A 21812-nucleotide genomic window follows, 5' to 3' on the forward strand; every position below is an offset into this window, starting at 1 on the left:
GGAGATAAGGGGGGATTTAGATTTTTTCACAGCCAGAGGTCGTGCAGTCCCTGGGCTTGTTAAAATGCTGTGCTCATTACATTATCTTGCTTCCGCGTCATACCAGACAACTGTGGGCATAGTGGGCGGGGTCTCGCAATCTACATTCTCGCGGGCCTTGACCCAGTTTCTCTATGCACTCAATAGACGCGCTAGGAATTATATTCATTTTCCTACAGAGGCAACAGAGTGGCTGGAAGTCAGGACTGGCTTTTATAATATAGCAGGGATACCATCTGTGCTGGGTGCAATCGATTGCACACATGTTGCTTTGATTGCACCTAGTCAGAGTGAGCATGTGTACCGCAATCGGAAGCACTACCATTCACTCAATGTACAGGTGGTATGTGATGCCACGATGAGGATAATGCATGTGGTACCCAAGTTCCCTGGTTCCAGTCACGATTCCTCTATCCTGAGGAACTCTTCAGTCTTCCATGCGTTCGAAGAGGGACATTTTGAACCTGGTTGGCTGCTGGGTGAGTACATATTTACATGTTCTAACACAAAACACATGTTGATTTAGGAATGTTGGCATTGTACAATTTGATCACTAATGTCAGCTTATGTGTGCTCCATTCATTATACTGCTGCGGCACAGTTTATTCGAGCATTTGCCCGTTCTGTGCCGCAGCAGTAGCCTGGCGCGCGCCCGAGTGTGACGGGCGCGCGCCGAAGCAGCGGAAGAGCGCCCTCCGATCGGGGCGCTCTCCCTCCCGCTGCCGGGTCCGCCGGGTCCCCCGGAACCCCCTGCCGCTGTCCCGCGATCGCGGGACACCAGGGCTCCCTCGGGGAGCCCCTGGACGCGCGTGCAGGGGGCGCACGCTCCCGAAGACGCGTGACCGCGCGTCTATGACGCGCGGCACGCCGAGGGGCGGCCACTAGCAAGCCGGGAAATCTCCCGGCTTGCGGATCTGGCCGCAGTGCAATTAAATGTGTCGCCAGTGTAGGTGACTCAGGATACGGAATTAGGCCGTGGCTCTTGACTCCGGTGCTAAACCCTCAAACTGAAGCAGAGGACAGGTACAATGCAGCCCATATATCTACAAGATCTGTTATAGAGAGGACATTTGGCCTACTCAAGACCAGGTTTAGGTGTCTGGACAGAACTGGTGGGGCTCTTCTATACAAGCCTCAAAAAGTGTCTGATATTATCCTTGCCTGTTGCATTTTGCACAATGTTGCACTCAGGCACAATGTACAGTCAGACCTAGCTGAGGCTTTGGTAGACGAGCATCCCACCCATGTAGCTGCTGAAAATGAACAAACAGCCAGTGGTGGCCAGACACGACAGAATCTCATCAATTCATTTTTTTCTTGTAAGTACAAACTCATATGTTCCTAGTACTACTTTTATAGTTTAATTATGTTATATTAACAATAATGTTTCTTTATATAACCTTCTGTTAGGACACAGATGAATATGGGTTGCACACCTTTCTTTTCTCTGCTGTGTGCACAAAGGGATGTGGCACCGGTATGTTATTGTTGCACAGGTTATATAATCCCTCTTCAATTGTACTTTAGTTGTGTGTATGTGAATACAACTTGGGTAACAAAGCAATAATATTTTAGCATTGTGTTATTCCTTATGCTAAGACAAAACACATATTATGCCCATAATCATTCATGCTTCTAGTATGCTTACATACAATGTTATTGGTGCAGTGTAACATGTACATCCATATGATGTGTACACCAGGCTGATTTACATTTTGAATGTCATGAAATATACATGGTGTTGTACATTTAACACCAAATACACACTTTGCTGTGTTGTTTACGGTACTGAAGATGGCATGTCAATGTTTGCAATTTATATATTGTTCCTTTGCATTATAGGTATATCTCCAGTATGACTGATCATGGTATGTATATTTGCTGACATCTCTCATAAGATGTGGCTACCTCAATCTTCCTATAATTATTGGAACTAAAAACCCAACATATTGGTTTAAACACAAATGTTACATATATGTACTTTCTGTATCATGTATATGCATTTAGCTACTCTTGAGCTTTCATGTGCATTGTATTACAAAATGATTACTCACATTTCATCACATTTTATGTATGTTTCCTTATAATTTCCATTAATGTAATATAGAGGTGGTTGGAGAAAAGGGGATAACTGTACTTATTTGTTTACTTACGGGAGCACATTCATCACTAGCATAGACACACTTTTTAAGACAACTGTTTGTGTCTCTATCAATTGGTGTAGGATCCATGTATAACACCGACAAATGATAACACCAGCTTTATTATGGTAGCTTATATCATCATATTGACTATACTATGTATTTCTAAACGATTAATAAACACAGTAAACTATAGTTAGTTAGGTTAATGAAATATACACAGAAACGTACTTCATAACATGATGGTGATGTCATATTCAGAACATCATGCATTGGAGGGGACCATAACATCTGGCCAGTAACATTATTTGCTACAGTCCCAAACCATTTTATCTACATACCCATGTAACAAGAGATTTTAAAAATAAATGGCTACTTGGTTGTAAGTGTCCTTTACATTGGGAGAAGGAGTGGCTCACTGAGTAAAGACACACACTGGCACTGATAGTTTGAAGCAGGGGAGTCTGGTTCAATTCCCGGTGTGGGCTCCTTGTGACCTTGGCCAAGTCACTTTATCTCCCTGTGCCTCATGCGGCAAAAAAACATTTGTACGTTCCACGGGCCAGGGACCTCAGGCTGAAACATGTGTCTGTAAATCGCTGCGTACAACTAGCAGCCCTATACATGAACATGCTCATATTATTATTATTATTGTTACATAGTTTCGACAGTCATACGTTCCATTACATATTAGAATACACAAATGTGTTAGCAGAGTGGGAATGGTTGTTATATATAAAACACACCATGTCATAAAATGTTAGTAGTCATTAAAGAACACTCAATAAAAATTCATGAGGCACTCTTTTGCAACATCATTATGTTAATTAAGTGCTTATGCAATATAGGCATAAGGGTATCACATTTTGAATTGTTTGTTAATAAGCGCTGCAAGCAATATAAAATTAGTTCCATATGTAGTATAGTAGTCGGTGGCTCCTCCTCACAATCATCTCATATAAAGGTAGACTCTTCTGAAATCATACATTGATCCGATTGTATCTTCCCCGACATCTCTGAAATACAGCAAACACATGATGGTCAAAGATGGCACCTTACTAGATATGCATCCGTGACAACGCGTTACGCAGCTCTATATGATTGTGTAGATACACACGTCAGTCACTTATATGTTAGAAGTAAAACTGTTCATCAGTATGTAATGTTTCTTTAAATTTGTAGCAGGCATAACTATGTATAAGAAGTGAACGTTGCCTGTATACTGAAAGATGTGCGCGCACATCTTTGTGTGCGCACGCACTTCACGCTTGCCTCCACTAACTGTTAGCGCATGCGCAAAACAAAGCGTACGTTGTGCGTTCAATACATGTTGAAAATACCAGTAAACATAACATCTTTATTTCAAATACAATGAAGACGAAACTACATTTGTTCTAAACGAGTACATCTGTATTCTTTTTAAACAGACGTGTTTGAACAGAAAGCACGGCCGATAACACAATGCGCAAATGCAATACGTGTGACGTCATGTTAAGCCAGCGTGAAACGCACGCTAACACTCCTCCCACTCAATTAACATTCGGCTAACGCCCAGGGTACGCCTACAAACACTGAGCCGCACGCATCACACACTGCAGTTACCGTTACTATAACAAAACATGACAGCCAATAGGCTTTGAGGCGCGCACGTCGCTTGGGGGCGGGACTTACATCACTAATCCTTTTTAAGGACGCCTTGGCCCATGACAAGGGTCCCACGTCATACGTGGTGGACCCGGTTTTCAATGTTGTAGATGTTGCATGATAACAAAACAGGTATGTGTTAGAGTAATGGTAAAATGTTGCTAATATGTTTAAAGGGATAGGAAAGTACGTATATTTATTCCGTCAGCAATGTGTACTACTCTTTCAGGTCCTACTATATTGTATTAGGAAACAATTTGTTTGTGATCGCTACATGTTATGCAGTCTGCAATGTTACGCTGTATCCACGCATTGAAAGTGAAAATGGTGGTTACAAAAAAAAAACACATTTAAACGCAGAGTCAACGCATAACGATTGTTATATTTACCATTCTTCTAGAATTAACTCTTCGCCTGGCTGCAACTGGTCGCTCCAGAAATGCAAGGCATTTTCATCCACGCTTAACCCAACCGCTGAATCCAGTATGGCACATATCTCCTCCAGGAAGCGCTCATAGGAATCGCCACTGCTTTCTTCAAATAATTGGTCGGGAGGTAGGTTCATTTCTTCCGGTTCCCATTCCAATGCATTTTCAGCTGAAAGGCTTGGTACATAATCATAGTACTTTTGTTCTTGTACAATGTGGGTTTCAGGAATGGAGGCTGCAGATATTGCAGCACGTATCGATTCAAACGGATCAGTAGTAGCGGATACATTGCTATTGCCATTAGGAATAAATATGCCTTTCACGACAATATAAGTGCCGTCTTTCAGGAGAAATTGTTTTTCCGGGGCAATCTTCCAGAAACCATAGGTGTGTTGTAGCTTATCCTGGTCACGTTCAAAAAAGTCATTACTTGATAAAGTGAATCTTATTGAGGAATTAAAATTCCGTGCATGCTTACGGTCTTGGTAATAAGGATATTTTGCTCGAATGAAATCATCGATTTGGCGTGTGCTTGCTTTCTGTCCGCGACTGTTCAAGATGGCTTCACAGATCATGTACTTATACCCTAAAAGGGGATTAATATTGTTAACGAATTCATCAGCCATGTCTGAGTAGCACAAAAGCTGTGTGCAGGTCTGTGTTATTTGCTCATCAAAATGAATGTGCTGAATGGCTAACAAACTCCTGTTTTTCCTTGTCAAGGTCAACAAAACTAACTACTTTGACTCCTTATTTCAAACGCCAATTGGATTTGTTTGTCTAATTGGGTTAACAGTTGTGGTTCGTGATATGGGACTGTGGGAGAAACATTTCTCCTTCTTTTATCTCGTTTGTGAAAAACATCCCTAGACTTTGAATGCGTTCACATAGTGTTTTTTTGAAAACTAACAAAGACCAGTGTGTGAAAATATTTCTTAGCCAGGCATATCAGTAAAAACACACCTGCAAAAAGAAATGTTTTTTCCCCGCTTACATTTCTGTGTGTATGTGAAAGTCTGGTTAACTCCCTGTCTGCATGAGTTTAAATACGTGTGTATATATATATATATATATATATATAAATATATCTCTTATAAAAATATATATATATTTATATATTATATTTTATTTTTATTTTTATTGCAGGAGTACACACAACATTGATGGCATTAAGTATACCTTGTATGAAACCTATTTAAATGGTGAGAAACATGATTGAATTAAGTAATAAACATTTGTTTAAGCACAATACTGTTAGAGTCTCATACTTAGGATATTTCTCAAACATTAGGCCTGTATTATTAAAATAGTGTTTTCACAAGGAAGCATGAAGTGTATTAGTTTGTGTATACCAGTTTATATAGTACTATATATATATATATATATATATATATATACACACTCACACACTCACACTCACACTCACTCAGTGTGTGTGTGTGTGTGTGTGTGTGTGTGTGTATATATATATATATATATATATATATATATATATATATATATATATATATACACACTCACACACTCACACACTGAGTGAGTGTGAGTGTGTGTGTGTGTGTGTGTGTATATATATTATTATACATTCTGAGATGTTATAGAAACTAACACACAACTGATTAAAGGACAAAATTACAATGGCCAAGCAAGGCAAAGGTAAGTAATAATTTACACATAATCCTGCTGTACACGTACAAGAAAGATGTTTGCACTTACTTAGGTGTTTTAATAATTGCATGTGACTAATATGCATATGCAATTCTTACATCAATTAACACACCCAAATGCAATGTTTTGCTGCAAAGTCAATGGCAGCTTCTCTAAACTTAGCAACTGGCTCCTGGTGGACCATTACTGAACAGACGATTACAACATAAATATTTATAACACAATTAATTATGAGTGTTAACATTTCCAAAACTTCACGTGTACAAGAACATAGTTGAAAGTTTGGAAACAACACAGTCTTCAGCATACATACAATAGTAATTAGATAATCTGAAGTCAACAAAACAAGGCCAAAGACATATTTTCTGAATTATAACATTTATTTTTTTTGTTCCTTTTGCGAGCGAGTAACAGGCCTGCTTGTTGTCTCTTGAATTTTCCTTTTTCTTTTGCCACCAACTTTAGGCACAACAGAGCCACTTTGAGTGGCCTCTGGCACTTCACGGGCAGGGCTTGTGGCCAGTGACTGTTCACCTACGGGGCTTGTGGCCAGTGACTCACCTACAGGGCTTGTGGCCAGTGACTCACCTACAGGGCTTTTGGGCAGTGATTCACCTACAGGGCTTTTGGGCAGCGATTCACCTACAGGGCTTTTGGGCAGCGATTCACCTACAGGGCTTTTGGGCAGCGACTCACCTACAGGGCTTTTGGGCAGCGATTCACCTACAGGGCTTTTGGGCAGCGACTCACCTACAGGGCTTTTGGGTAGTGACTGTTCACGGACAGGGCTTGTGCCCAGTGACACATGTGAGCAAGTTGGTAGACACTGCACAAGTGATGGTTGGTCTGTTTCATGTGTGTCTTGTTTTGTTTTTGTCGCCTCCTTTGTAGGTGTCTGCTGCTGAATTTGTACAGATGGCAGCGGTAGGATGTCATCAGGAACCTGCACAGCAATGTCTGCTACTTGACCGGTAACATTTGGGCCTGGTGAATGAATATCAGATGAATGTGGTGAAAACTGACCTGCATGAACAGATCCTGGCTGGGAGGTGTTGAATTGTGGTACATTAGTCATTCTCCAGTAATTAGCTTGTGTTTGCTGAACAACTAATGCTTCGAATGAGGTGTTGATTTTTTGCAACTGTTTAGGCACTTCAATGAAGACTCTGTGGAGATGTGCCAATTGTGATACTGTTTCTTCCTGCAGTCCAATCATCCTTTCCAGCACTGTCATCATGTCTGAATGGCGACGATTTTCTGCGTCCACTATTTTTCCCTCTGAAGCTACAATTGCATCGTATGTGGAAGTTGATGGACGATTTGGCGGTACAACAGTTTCTATTGGCACCTCTTCATGGTCACATGATTGTATTTCAGTCTCTTCTGTGGCGTCATCCTCATCATACTCATCATCCTCATCACCATGATGTTCTAAAAAGAAATGTACACATTATTAAATGGCATGTTAATGTATGCTGTGTTACTATGTAATTGTACTGTGTCCTAAGTAACACCTAACATGTTAGCATACGTTTTATAACCTCATTAAAAACTACCTTGACTTACGAATAATGTTTGGACTCAGTATGAAATATGAATGAATGAAAAGTTGCTCTAAACTCAGAAGTCCTACATGATAATTAACATCACTAACACAATACATGTTGCCTTACACTTAATTTTCACTGACACTAAGTAATCCTATTTAAAGAAGATGTGCAAAACAAATAATGCACATGACAACATAACATATAGAAGAGCACATATTATATGGCCAGCAAATGATACACTCACCTTCTAGTAGTGTTGAGCTGGCTGACCCAGGTGAAGACACTTGTTCCATCTCAGGTGACACATGTCCTCCAGGGGCAACTATATATAACAATAACATAAGTTTTACATTTACATGTGTAAATATTGAACAAACACTTATTGTATGTTCTGTATTTATGATTAACTAACAACATCAGTTCCTTAACCGAAAATGTGTGTGAAAGTGAACATAAATAGTTGTAATAACACTGTACATGCCTGTGTACTTAGAATTTTTGAGTTCCCTAACATACAACATACTATGTTTCTGCAGTAATGCGTGAGGATAAATAGATTAAATGAGTACATAAAAATCATATGTTGTGTAGTGATATCAGTATCATAATGTACATAACTATCATGAGATGACCATTCACAATGGTTATCATGAAGGTGGTCATATTGCAAAAAGTGTTGTTTTTGGTAGAGGATATGTGTGGTACATTAATCGAAGATGTGGCACACCTGAATGTGGCTGTGACTCAACAAGACAACACATGCAGTGTGTGATAATGTGTCTTTCATAGTAGTTCAACTATAGATATGAGTGAACTAATGTGTGACGTACGCTTTGATAAGTAATGAGTTGTTGGGGCATTTAGTAGCTAGAGTTAAGCTTTCAAATGAGTGTGATTAACTTCAGTTGTGCTATTCAGGTTGTAAGAAAGGTATTCCCTTCCCCAAAAAGCCTAATCAGCCACACCTTTCAATGACTTGAAACAGGTGCAAATGGTGTGAACTAAGTTGACCGTGAAATGAGGCTGTAATTAGTGTGTGTGCTGAACCCCACCCCCTCTGTTGAAGTGTATGCTGTGATGAGATATTAATTGCAGCTGCTTTAACACAATGGTAGATGAGCTAAGTAGTCATCTGCAGTGCTTAAGTTATGAAAACAATGACATAACATATGATACGTGTGCCTCATTATGCTGTCTGTATATGACATAAAGCAAAAATGGACCTTTTCATAAGCAACTATAGATGTGTTAGTGCCAGTGATGTTTGTAGGCCGTTACATGCAATTTCTTTGATGCATGCTTAAAATAGGCAGTAATGTCATGTTTGTCGGAGTAAAATCAATAAAATACACAATAATATGATACATATTTCTGTTCTGTACCTGTAGCTACTAATAATTTCTCATGAACATGTGTTACACATGTGTACTACCCTGTTGTTCCCCATCTTCGCCCACCATCAATTGCTTCCACTGCAGCTATGCATTTTGGGAATTCACATGTAAATGAGCACGCAATGGCACGTGCTATATTAGTTACTGCTTTTAGTAGGACTACTACATATATGTCTATTTTGAGATATATATATACAGAATCAGACATATACATATATAGATGCAGGTATGCTTATATTGTGAAGACAGTATAAAAAGCAGTGTAACTATGCAAAATAACTGTAAGCAACGACACGCCTAGTACAGTAATATTTATCACCTGCTGGAAATTGTGACGGATAAATTCCAATGTCACGGTCACCAGCCAAGCCTTCCACGACGACGGTAAGTAATTTTGGCCGAAGCAGCTCCTCCAATGGAGTCAATATGAGACGTTGTGGTGTGGGCCCACCTCCAGTGCCAGTAGCATGCACGCGTTGGTCTTGTATTTTCTTTTTCAATTTGGACCTAATATCATCAAATCTTTTCCGACAATGATACTTGTCCCTGACACTATTCCCACAGGCATTGACACCAATGACTATTGTGTCCCACATTTCTTTTTTGCTTGCTGCACTTGTCCGCCCTTGAAAAACATATAAAAGATATGAGGTAAATTAATAATAATATAAGCACCAGTTTCCTACACTGCTAGCTGTTCCAAGAGATAGCAAACATGCTGTTTTATGTGTAATATGTGCAGCACATGAGCATTCACTACTAAACCTATACATGTAAGCAAGGTTGCATTCATATTGTATGCAGTTCTGGCAAATTGACCGCCTGTGTTTATTTGTCCTTGTAAGGCATGATAAAAAGCTGTGTTTCCACACTAATGAACATAGAAAGATATTGTGTACCCATATTTGCATATGAACAAAACTCAGATGACCTAGGATCACATGTATTTGAATAATAAATGTAAAGTTACACTTACCTACTAAATGTCCATAGAGACTGTCATAGTGCTCCAGAATGCCAGTGACAAGAGCCCTATTTTCCTGGTCATTGAAGCGAGGATTACGTGGCTTCTCCACACGTTTTTTCCGAGCAGGTTTAGGGTCAGAGCTTGGCTGGTGCTGACTGGACTCTCCTTCTTCCAATGGAAGAGCCTCCAAAAGCTGGCCACCAGCAAGCACGCCACCACCAGACACCCCATCAGCAACTGCGCCACCAGCAGCACTCCCAGCACCAGCACTCCCACTCCTAGCACCAGCACTCCCACTCCTAGCACCAGCACTCACACTCCTAGCACCAGCACTCACACTCCTAGCACCAGCACTCCCAGCAACAGCACTCCCACTCCCAGCAACAGCACTCCCACTCCCAGCAACACCACTCGGTGCACCAGCAACATCACTCCCCTGAACAGTACGTTCACTCCGACGCGTACTCCCACGAGTAGCACTCCCACTCCCACCAGCATCACTCTTCCCACGCTTTGCGGGCATACTTCCAGCACTCACAAAAAACAGACAAGAAATGTACAGGCAATCACACGACCCACTTCCACATATAAAACAAGACAAAGATGTAAACAAAACAACAAAGGACAAAGCTCACCCAATACACAACAAGTCTCTCAGTCAATATGCAAATCTTCAATCGTCCAGCTCTGTGCGTCTCTCTCCCTCTCTCACTCCCAACAACACAGAGAATGATTAGCAGTACACGTTGCCTTTAAATATGGCGCGCAATCAAAAACATGCTTGTTTCGCCTGATTCAGCAAGATTTGTGATTGTGCAACCTAACAGCACCCCGCCACGCACGCCGATACACCTGTGTGTGATCGGCTCATCATCGTGAGAGTGGGCGGATTTGTTTTCTGGTTGATTTTGAATGTATTCGGCACTTACTGCATACGGAGAGGGAAAAACGCCAATAACATGACTAATCGATAAGCTTGCCGATTTCACATAATCGTCGCTTACTGCATGAGGCCCTAAGTCTTTTGGTTATGAGGGTTAGAATGGGATACTATATTACTCTGCCCACTAGCCATATCCCTCACACACTGGAAACCTGACTTAGATGGTAATAACCTTGTAGCCACATTGGCTATTAAACATTTTATGAAACACAAAAAATATTTTTTCTCATTTTTTCTTCTAAGTCCCACAGTGAAATAAAAAGAGGCTTTGCTGCAATCTCAGAGCTGTAGCTTCTTCCCTTAAGGAACCCTAATTTTCTTAGAACCAAAAAACGCTTAGGAACATTCCCAGGGCTGTACACTGGCGACACACTTTATTCGAGCTTGGCTAGTCCCACGAATTCGGGTATACCCGGGTGTATTGAGGTTTGTGACTGTTTTCTGCCCGAGTGCATTGAGGTATTTTCCATGCAGGGATTTAAGCATTTTATTCCCTCTGGCTGCAATACTGCACAGTATATATATATATACTGCATTACAATTCATGAATTTATGCCATCTGGTAGACACGCGAAGCATTGCAGCCTATTAAATCCTTATCGTTATCATTTAACAGATTAGCCGCCCGTCAGCCAGGCATGAACCCAGGCTGGGAAGGCAAAAGCAACGGGGCTTGTCAGAGGTGAGGAGAGGCGCATTCCAGGTATCTGCCAGGTACATACTGGGTATTTGCTCGAATAAAGTGTGTCGGTGCAGTATCTCTTTCCTTTAATGAAACTCGGACTTAAGTTTTCTAAAACCCCTCGCGACTTAATATACAGTTAGAACCCACCCCACCCCTGATTCTGTGTTACCTGAGCATATACTGGGGAACCCTTACCAACCTACTTGACTGTACCAAGGATACACAAATCCATATGCCCCCTTTTACCTTTCTGGTTTTTGCTGATGCAGGGAAACCTGGCGGTGAGTCGCGTAACTGTTTTCAAGGGGGGGATCTTGACTGGGGGGATGTGCCTATATGTCCCCGGGAATCTGACTTGATTCCCAGCTACATTTTTGGAGTGGCCAGTAACTCTGGACCCCGGCTACCCAGGCACAATCCGACAACAAAGTTACTGCAAAACCCCCCTTGAAACTCATAGCCTGAGAATATACACTGTGTAGCACTTCTGGGAAGTTAAAACACACATAAATTCTTTATTGCCATACAATTACATTCATTGCAGTTACAATACACAGGTTGAAGAGCTGACATGCTAAAACCTGAAACAGGGCTCAGAGGTAACCAGCCGGGCATAATACCTTTATTTATGGCCTGGTTACCCCTTCACCGTCACACCACACCCTCTATCCTCAACAACTCCCCACCCAACACATACAGTACAGTAATGGGCAAAATCCCTAATCCAGATCTGGATAATAGCGCATTTGCTCATTAAAAATAAAGCATTACCCTGCCAGCTTATAGTTAATTAAAGTTGTACTTACCCCTGCCAGGATGAAGGCTGCCCTCTTCCTCATCTATGACCTCCATGGGCAGCAACATTAAAACAAAAAAAATAACTACTGGCCACTACCCTTTTAATCACTATAGTAATCAGGGGTTAACCCCACCCACTACCCACCCAGGAGGCCTAACCACCATCCCCAGGGCAACTACCAGCATCCCTGAGGCAACTAGCCCCATCCACCACCCCCTCTACCTCCGTAACCACATATACAAATGGGCAAAAGCACTAGAAGTAAAAAATACAGCAGAAGCCAAAAATGGCTAATAGCACGTTTGCCCATTTGTTTGCAAAACAAAAGAAATACACAATAAATTAACATTGACATAAAAGTACAATACATTATACTTGCCAATAAAACCATTGATTTTCCCTGTGGTAAACCATGCCCACAATATGGGCAATATGGATTGCCACAACGGCAATAAATGGGTATCCTAAAAAAAAAAAACACCAAATAAACTACATGACATTTTAATAAAAACAACCATTTGCCAAAAAATGCATTGATTGTCAATGTGTTTATCTATACCCTGTAAGGGACATAGACAAACACATTGCCAGTCAATGGGCAAACTAAAAAAAATATACAATTAAATAAAATACAATCAATGCATTTCTAAACTTTTGCTGGGATGAACATTCACCTTCCTCATCCAACTGCAGCACCAACTCTTGCCCCACAATGCAATAATCCTCAAATGCATGATGGGAAAAAGTCCACGATTCTCAGTTGCTTGTATTTGTGGTGATAGGTGTAGAGGGGATGGGGATAGCTGCCCCGTGGAGGGTGTTTAGGCCTCCTGGGTTGGTAGCGGATAAGGTTAACCCCTGAATTACCATAGCGGTTAATAACCACTAAGTAATAAAGGGGTTAGTGGCCAATAGTTACTGTAGTTTTTTTTTTATTTTAATGTTGCTACCAACATAAGACACGGAGGAAGTAGATGAGGACGACGGCAGTCTTCACCCTGGCAGGGGTAAGTACAACTTTCATATACTACTTGCTTTTGTGCCCGGCTTCGCCCGGGGAATGTAATATTAAATACATGTCCCCGTGCCCCCCCTCCCCCCGCTGCTGGATGTAGTGCGGGGTGAGATGTGTCTTTGTCTGTGTATGTCTGTGTGTGTCGGTCTGGGTGTGTATATGTGTGTGTCTGTCTGTGCATCTCCCCCCGCTGCCGGCACATGATCCCCCCCCCCCTGCTGGTACATTTCCCCTGCACATCTCACATCACATACAGAGACACACAGCCCCGATCCAGGCAAGGGCATGCCCCTTCCTTTAGTAGCCCTGCCCCCCGCCCCCTGTTCCTGTTCTAACAGATTTGCTGGACAGCCGAGGCAAACTTAGAATGTCCATAATTTGGGAGGTGAGTCACTTTGGAAGCTCAAAATAGTTGCGTTGACCTACAAATCCACAGCAGAATGTACAGTGAAAGTTTTGTTGTGCTGCGTGGTGCCGTTTCTGAGATTTCGATGCTTCGGACATACAAACAAACAAACAGACGGAATCCAACTTAGAATTATAGTATAGATATGCCGGCTGGGTAATGTTTTATTTTTAATGGGCAAATGTGCTATGAACCAGATCTGGATAAACTATTGGGGTTATCTTTGCTCCCATTTAGGACATAGGTAACCATGCTTGCAATCAGTGGGTGTATTGGAGAGTATTGGTTGTTGGATTGTTTTTTAATGTTTATTGGGGGTAGAGGCTAACCTTAATGGCTAACCACAAAGTTTTTGAAGCTTTTTTTAAATTTGATTTTAATAACAGTATTGAAGCCGAGGGTATCCAGAGATGAATCACATTAATTTTAGCCTTGGGGATTCCGTGCTTCCAGAGTTACAGACTGTAAGGGGAGACCAGGCATTTACACCTTTTTACCGGGATCATTCATTGAGCAAAACCAAGAAGTAAAACAAATTGTCATTTATTCCATTGAAACAGACGTACACACAGTGGATAACAATTATACAAAGGAAAACACACTTACTGGGAGTCTGGGCTACAAAACTAACCTTTCCTAGTTGAAATAGCACAGAAAACAAAGTCTCTACAAGTCCTTTAGATGATCGGGACAAAGCCCGAAAAGTCCTGGAACTGATCTTTGCATGCAGTCACTGCTCTTTCCACTCTGGAGGTTCTGAAATCCCTTGACTTGGAGCGAGTACCAAACATCCTGGTACTCTTTTTGGCTTTTAGTTCCAGCGGCGACCGCTACGTTCTCTTTTCAGATCTTGGCCATGAAAAGTGGGACAAAGAAAATTTCTTACCTTGAAATTTCTGAAGCCGGCTCTCATCTATTTCTCTCAGAGAATCTTTTGGTTGGTTCAAATCTGGCGCTGCTGTCTTGGCGCTTAGAATCTCCTGAGCTGATTGGCTGCTAGGTTTCTTTTAGGATTTCAGTCCCATTCACAGAATACCTCAGGCAATTAGAGAGTTGGAATTTTGCCATCAGCCTATCAGCGTTTTTCGAGTACCCTGAAGCTAGGCGGGCACGGTTTTCAATTCTGCAAAGGGGCATGCACCAAACTGGCATCTCTGCCTCTTAGCATATTGAACCCCCACCGAGCCAGGCTCCTCAGAGTCTGGGGTCTGGCAAATGGTTGCCTGATAGCCCTTATTCATGCCAGGACGTGAGTACTCAAGGATAACTCCAGTACTCCGCCCGTCCTATCCTCCTGGCATTTCTGTGGCTTTCAAGTCTGGGACCCGAGCAGACTAAGTGGCACCAACTTGGTAGCCAGCTGATCTCTCGGAATCATGGACATAGAAATCCCCAGCTCATATACAGTACACCAAGCTTTATACATTTTAAGCATACATGTTTAATTAACTATACTTGGATACTGTGTCCTGCTAAAAATGTCTAAGTCCTTCTTTGGTGTCAGGGATAGAATAAGAATTTAAACTTTCTATTCTCACTAGCCACATCCTTGCCACACTGCAAAAACCTGACTTTACACTTTTATACCAAATAAACCTCACAGCTTTATCTTATAGCTGAAGCACACCCTGAACCCCTATACCAGGTTCAGGGTGACTTGGGCATGAACTGGGCACCCCCCTCTATACTAGGGCCAGCTGAGCGCGCAGGGACGTATAGTTTTTTTTGTACCATTCTGGGGATACCTTGATCCCCTATGCCCCTTTTACCTTTCTGGTCTGTGCTGAAGCAGGGACTCCTGGCGGTGAGCTGCAAGAACATTTTCAGGGTAGGATTTTGACCAGAACATTGTGCTTCAATTTATCTGAGAATCTTACCTGATTCCCGGCTACATTTTTGGGGTATCCAGTAACTCTGGAACCCCGCTACATACTGTGGCCACAATCTGCAAAGACTTTCTCCGCAAAATATTGAAACCACCTGAATGGGCCCCATATATCTAAACTACAACAAATTGTCCTATTTTTTTAATATTTATATTTAGAATTATTCTAAAAATTAAAATGGTTACCGGGGTAGTCCAATAGAAAGCCGGAACACATCCCCAATGACAGGATGAGTACAAGTTGGTGACCATTTTTAATTTCCAAAAGGGAATTAAAAAAAAGCCAAAGAAAGCGGTACATTTCTCAAGATCCCTGGAGTTGGAAAATCACAGTGCCGTTTTGAAGCCCCTCCTTGCTTCTGTAGTTACGATTCTAATTAAAAAAAGACACACAGAAATGTGACTTTTGTTTTGCAAAATATTTTGTCTCTTCTATTCCAGAAAACGATCTCTGGGACTGATTATGAAGAATTGTTCATGCATAGGAATGTGAATAATAATTTTACAGACATGAGGTCCAAGATTACCTGTGGTAGAAGCAACCTTGCCTTACCTATACCAGAACCAGTGCAAAACAGAGGGACTGTACACCCTCCAAGAATTATATTGGAACAGGAATGCCCACCTATTCCACCCAGAAGAATGAAACCTTCTGATTGCTTAACAGAAAAGTCTGACATATCATCTTCCCCATTTCAAACTCAAATGGGAAACCGCCTCTACCCTTCATTATCTCAAGAGTTTCCATTAATGTTACTCTCAAATGGCACAGTAAGTGTGTATTTTTAATTACTTTTTTTGTTATATATCGTTTACAGCGGCTTAAAAAGAGTACGTTGTGGTTTAAAAAAATATATGTACATTTCCTGTTCAACGTTCATGGTGGTGATACTGTACATACAGTATGGGTAGCTCTGCCCATCAGTTTTGAGTAGGGCTGAAAAAAAGCTTCTACCGGTGTGCTATAAAATGCTTCTCCTCTCACCTGTATTCAGTCTTTTTTCTCAGTAGAGTAGGTTTTTTGTTTTTTGGACACTCACCCCAGGACTACCCTAAAAGACACAGCTGAGGTAATTGACGGCTGCTTTTGTTGTCTAATGGATATAAGTGTATGCTGCAAGCTATGGAGAGTAATAAAGCCAAGGGGTCATTGCCAAAACTTTCCGGGTGAGTATGTAGCCATGTAGCCCCTGGCTACTAGATCCCCTGCCTAAAACGTATGTCCTGGTACCAGCACAGGCAGTGTTAGGGTTGATTCTGCATACTGTAAGTAAGCAGTTCCATGGAGTGATAGAGGGGGCGGCTTATGGCCTGGATACTGCCCATGTGGGGCTGAGAGCTGGAGACCCTCCCTTGGTAACAAAAAGGGGCTGCAGCCTAAATTCTCTTCTGTTCTGTTTGTGGAAGTGTGGAGCCAGGGCTCTGGTTCACCTTCCATCCTCTCCCTCAGGGTTGTGCAGCATTTTGCCCTATGCCCATTCCTGCTCTCCCCCAGTGCTTGCGCCCCCCACCCCATACCCTCTCTAGAGCATCAAATGATGCCGCTGAGTCATGAGACGTCACGTGACCCCGCGGTGACATTTGACACCACATTGTTCTTAAGGAGTTAAGTTCAATAATAGCCAAACCATTACATTTAATATTCAAGGACTCCATTTCCACAGGCTCAGTACAACAAGAATGGCGTAAAGCAGATGAGGTGCCTATATTTAAAAAGGGAGCAAGATCACAACCGGGTAATTACAGACGTGTAAGCCTGACTTCAATAGTGGGGAAGCTACTTGGAGGTTTAGTACGGGATAATATTTAGGAATACCTAATGGAAAAACAACATTTTTAGTAATAGTCAGCATGGATTTATGAAGGAAAAGCTATGCCATACTAACCTTATTAGTTTATTTGAAGAGGTAAGTAGGAATTTAGGCCAGGGAAATGCAGTTGATGCTTAGATTTTGCAAAGGCTTTAGATATGGTTCCACACAAGAAATTTGTGTACCTGGATTGAAAACTGATTGAAGGATAGACAACAGAGTGTTGTCATACTGTAAATTGAACTTTTCAGGTTGGGCTAAAGTTGTGAGTGGAGTACCTCAGGGATCGGTACTGTGACCCCTGCTTTTCAATTTGTTTAATAATGCCCTTGAAGTTAGCATAGAGAGAAAAGTCTCCATCTTTACTTATGACACTTAATTGTGTGAGGTAGTACAACCAGAGCCAGATGTAATTTCTCTTCAGAAGGACTTGGAGTGACTGGAAACCTGGGCAGGTAAATGGCAGATGAGGTTTAACACAGATAAATGTAAGGTTATGCATTTGGGATGCAAGAATAAAAAGGTGATTTACAAATTAAATGGGGATAAATTAGGGGAAACCTTGATGGAGAAGGATTTAGGAGTGCTTATAGACAGCAGACGTAGCAATAGTGCCCAAAGTCATGCAGTAGCTGCAAAGGTAAACAAGATCTTATCTTGCATTAAACAGGCAATAGTTTGAAGGAAATTAAACATAATTATGCCCATTTTATAAAGCATTATTAAGACCACACCAGGAGTATAGAGTACAATTTTGTGCACCACTCCTTAGAAAAGACTAGAGAGAGTGCAGAGAAAAGCCACCAAATTAATAAAGGTAATGGATATTCTGATTTGTGAGGAGAGGCTAGCTAAATTAGATTTGTTTACATTAGAAAAGAGCCCCCTAAGAAGGAATGTAATTATATACAAATATATTCAGGACAGTACATGGAGCTTTTTTGTTTGCCTTCCTCTGGACCAATATACTGTAAATACACACCAGTACAATATAACAGGTTTTTACTGAACAGGATATAATACTACTACCCCACTATATATATATATATATATATATATATATATATATATATATATATATATATATATATATGCATACAGTTATATTTGCACATATATATATATATATATATATATATATATATATATATATATATTTATATATATATATATATATATATATATATATATACACATTTTAAGTTATGGTGGGTGAAAAAGGCGACAGAAAACCTCCACCATTAGCCAATAAAGAATATCACTTGTGAGCACATTCAAGTCATATTCTTTATTGGCTATATGTTAACGGTGGAGGTTTTCTGACGCCTTTTTCACCCACCATATCTTAAAATGTATATGGTAAACCTACCCATCCTAGAAATATTTCAAAGCAAGTATAGACCAACCTCACACTGATGATACCCATCAAGGTTGAAACATATCTGTGAGTGGTCTGTACTTGCTTTGCTAGTCCCATGCTGTGATTAAAAGCTGTGTGAACGGCGATGCATCAGATTAAATGGGCTCCATGTGAATGGATATTCCAGGCAAAAGGTGACACATTGTGTGCTCATTTGCATGTCATTTCCCAGAATCCCTTGCTGCAGTGGGAACACTGTATGCTAGGTGATAATGATTGAAAGGCAGGGTTGCAGACCTGTCTAAGACATGTGTATGTGCTCACATGTGATATTCTATATACTCCCAACCCCCTTACACCAAGTGAGTGTCCCCACAGGACAAAGGGTTCTTGGCACCACTACCATGATGTCCTTTAACCCAATGTCAAGGCCCACTCAAAAGTGTGTATGGTAGCGCTACCCGTGAACCGTTGGTGCACTTTAGTTGAGGTATCTGCCGGGTACTCCAATACCCGGAGCGGCCGATTAACAACATGGATCCTGGAGATCCAGCGCCGTTGCCGTCAGCGAAGCTCCGCCTCTGCGTGGGGTGGGATCTAGCAGGATGGTCCCACCAATAAAATAGTCTTTCATGATGTATGCCTAGATCGGGTCCCAGACTGCAGGCTATGCTTCACAACATGGCGTCTTCACTGGCACTATAAACTAACTATATACAGCTAATGCGGAAATTTCCCTAGCTAGGGGTTTCCCTGAAGCAGCCACAATCTAATTAGGTGATTGAGAACTATCTTGGACCTAAGGGGGTTAATATGACCTAGTCTGGGTGCCACTGACACCCAGATCTTATCTTCCTTGACTCAGTCCAGGTTCTATTTGAACTAACTGTCAGCTTGTACTTCAAGCGCTCCCAAAGTTCCAATCGCCCCTCAGGAGATTCTAGCAGCCATATTGGCTGTACTGTATCACATGACTTCAGCTCCTTGAGCATTCTGGTGAGTGTAATTCCCCTGCTGAGCAACATAGTGAGGAGGAAGGGCGCGGGGGTGCAGATGGAGACATGGCTACACTAGCATCAGGGGTCAGCAGCTATAAGTTGTTAAAGGCAGTAAAGTGGTTAACGTTTGTAAAAAAATACTTGCCCTTGCCTGTGAATGAGCATTATTTTTCTCAAATAACGTGTTGGTGTAAAATAATCCTGCCTATTGTTTACTGTCTTTCCTACCATAAAATATAATAAAACAGTTTTTTAACTACATAAAACTAATTATCCTAAAATGTTTTGCAGGTTCCAGTGATACTAAACCAAAATATCCAAAGCAATACACTACTGAAGTCAAATAGTGTAGATTCATTACTTTTGCGACACACAGAAGGGAATCCTGGAGTTTCAGCCACAGCAAATCAATATGTTCAACCCAATGAAAATAGAGTGTGGGGTAATAGTAGACAAGAAAACATATCCCCAAAGAAAGAGCAACAATTCAAAACACATCATATGTTAATGAACAAAGCAGTGTCTTTTGTGCCAGACAGACAAATTGCTCACGATTTCAAGACGACAGATCATGCAGTTGCAACACGTATAAAAAGTGTAAAAGAGAATTCAAATTCCGTAAATACCAAACCAGATGGGCATGCCCATAGGATTGTTTCCATGGTCGACACAAAGAAGAAAACAGACAAGAGGACCCCTGAGGAGTATAAAACACCTCCTCCTTTTGCTCCAGGATTTTGCTAAATGGATGTTCCTATAACATACTCAGGCAAATACAACTTTTAGTATGAAGGACCAGGATTTTAACTTAATAGATGTTAATCTGTAATGATATCACTTTGAATGGTGTACACACTAATTATCTGTTGACAGTAACATCCTCTTGATTAGTGTTAAGCAAAAGGTCAAACTTTAATTCCACAAACCGTATCCTCACTTCTGCTCTTTGTGGAAACTTTTGCCAGAGCAGAAGTACAGTATGGGAAGTTCAAAGTGAATAGTATAAATGATGGTGAAAAGTATAAATGATGATTACCGGGTGTTTGGTACTGGTGATTCATTGCAGATTCATAGATGAAATTATAGTTTACAGAGCTTTCAAACCCTCACAGGTCCAAAGCACTGTACACCATAATGTCTTCTATGAAGAACACTTATGTTGGTTTCCTTTTGGCACTGATAGGAAACAGGCGGTGTGCTGGGGCTCCACCTGCAGCCCCATTTATTGTGCTTTCACACCATGGCCTTCCACATCACGTGACCTCCCACCACTCTGCACAAAAGGGCAGGCTGAGTCAGCTCTGCAGTTAGAGCTGAAAACGCAGGAAGAAGCCAGCACATCTAAGGCCTGTCTCAACAAGTGATGTCCCTTTGCGCTATGCGGGAGCTCATGCTGCATCAGGCCTGTAGTCAGAGCGCAGCAGCTGCAGCTTGATTGTAAGTAATTAGAAGATCTATGCTTTTGGTGCCTGAGGCACAGGGAGATAAAGTGACTTGCCCAAGGTCACAAGGAGCCGACACTGGGAATTGAGACATGTTCCCCTGCTTCAAACTCAGTGCTAGTTAGTGTCGTTACTCACTGAACAACTCCTTCTCCCAATCATGTTTTTCTTCTGTACCTCCAACTGTTTAAAAATATATATTATTATTTGTTTTATGATTAAGACTTCCTTACATTATCATTCTTTGTTCAATTTGGTAAAAAAAAAAAAAAAACTATCTGATGTTACACAGTTGTTTATAAACATGTGATGTAATTGTTGCAGAATAAATAAAGAATAAAAGAAGAGCAATGAGACTGCAGATGGGGAACAATGAAGGGGTTAAGGTTGCAGGCGGGGGGAACAATGAAGGGGTTAAGGCTGCAGACAGAGGGAGAAATGAGAGGCTTATGGGTAATATTTCCTTATTACTTAGGTAAAGCGTTTACAGAGCTCAGGGACCATGCCTTAAGGGTACCACAGTCTGAAAAGATTCTTCAGTTCTCAAGGACAAAGAGGGCTACTAGAATGTTGAATTGAGTATTGGTAAAATGTAAGACAACAAATGCATTCCATGTAGTGTAATCATATTTCATGT

The 21812-nt window shown here is 41.3% G+C and overlaps 1 protein-coding gene across 4 annotated transcripts in view; it reads left to right on the forward strand.

The window, feature by feature from the left end:
- The window catches only part of HSH2D (hematopoietic SH2 domain containing), a 154003-nt gene extending 132481 nt beyond the window's left edge, over positions 1–21522 (forward strand). For all 4 annotated transcript variants that reach the window (XM_075612995.1, XM_075612993.1, XM_075612994.1 and 1 more), the window contains 2 exons: positions 16006–16335; positions 20025–21522. In XM_075612995.1, the coding sequence (XP_075469110.1) occupies positions 16006–16335; positions 20025–20477 (783 nt within the window). In that variant the 3' untranslated portion in view covers positions 20478–21522. The remainder of the gene's footprint in view (positions 1–16005; positions 16336–20024) is intronic.
- The last annotated feature ends 290 nt before the right edge of the window (positions 21523–21812 follow it).

This window comes from Ascaphus truei, chromosome 8 (genome assembly GCF_040206685.1).
Source record: "Ascaphus truei isolate aAscTru1 chromosome 8, aAscTru1.hap1, whole genome shotgun sequence".
NCBI lineage: Eukaryota > Metazoa > Chordata > Amphibia > Anura > Ascaphidae > Ascaphus > Ascaphus truei.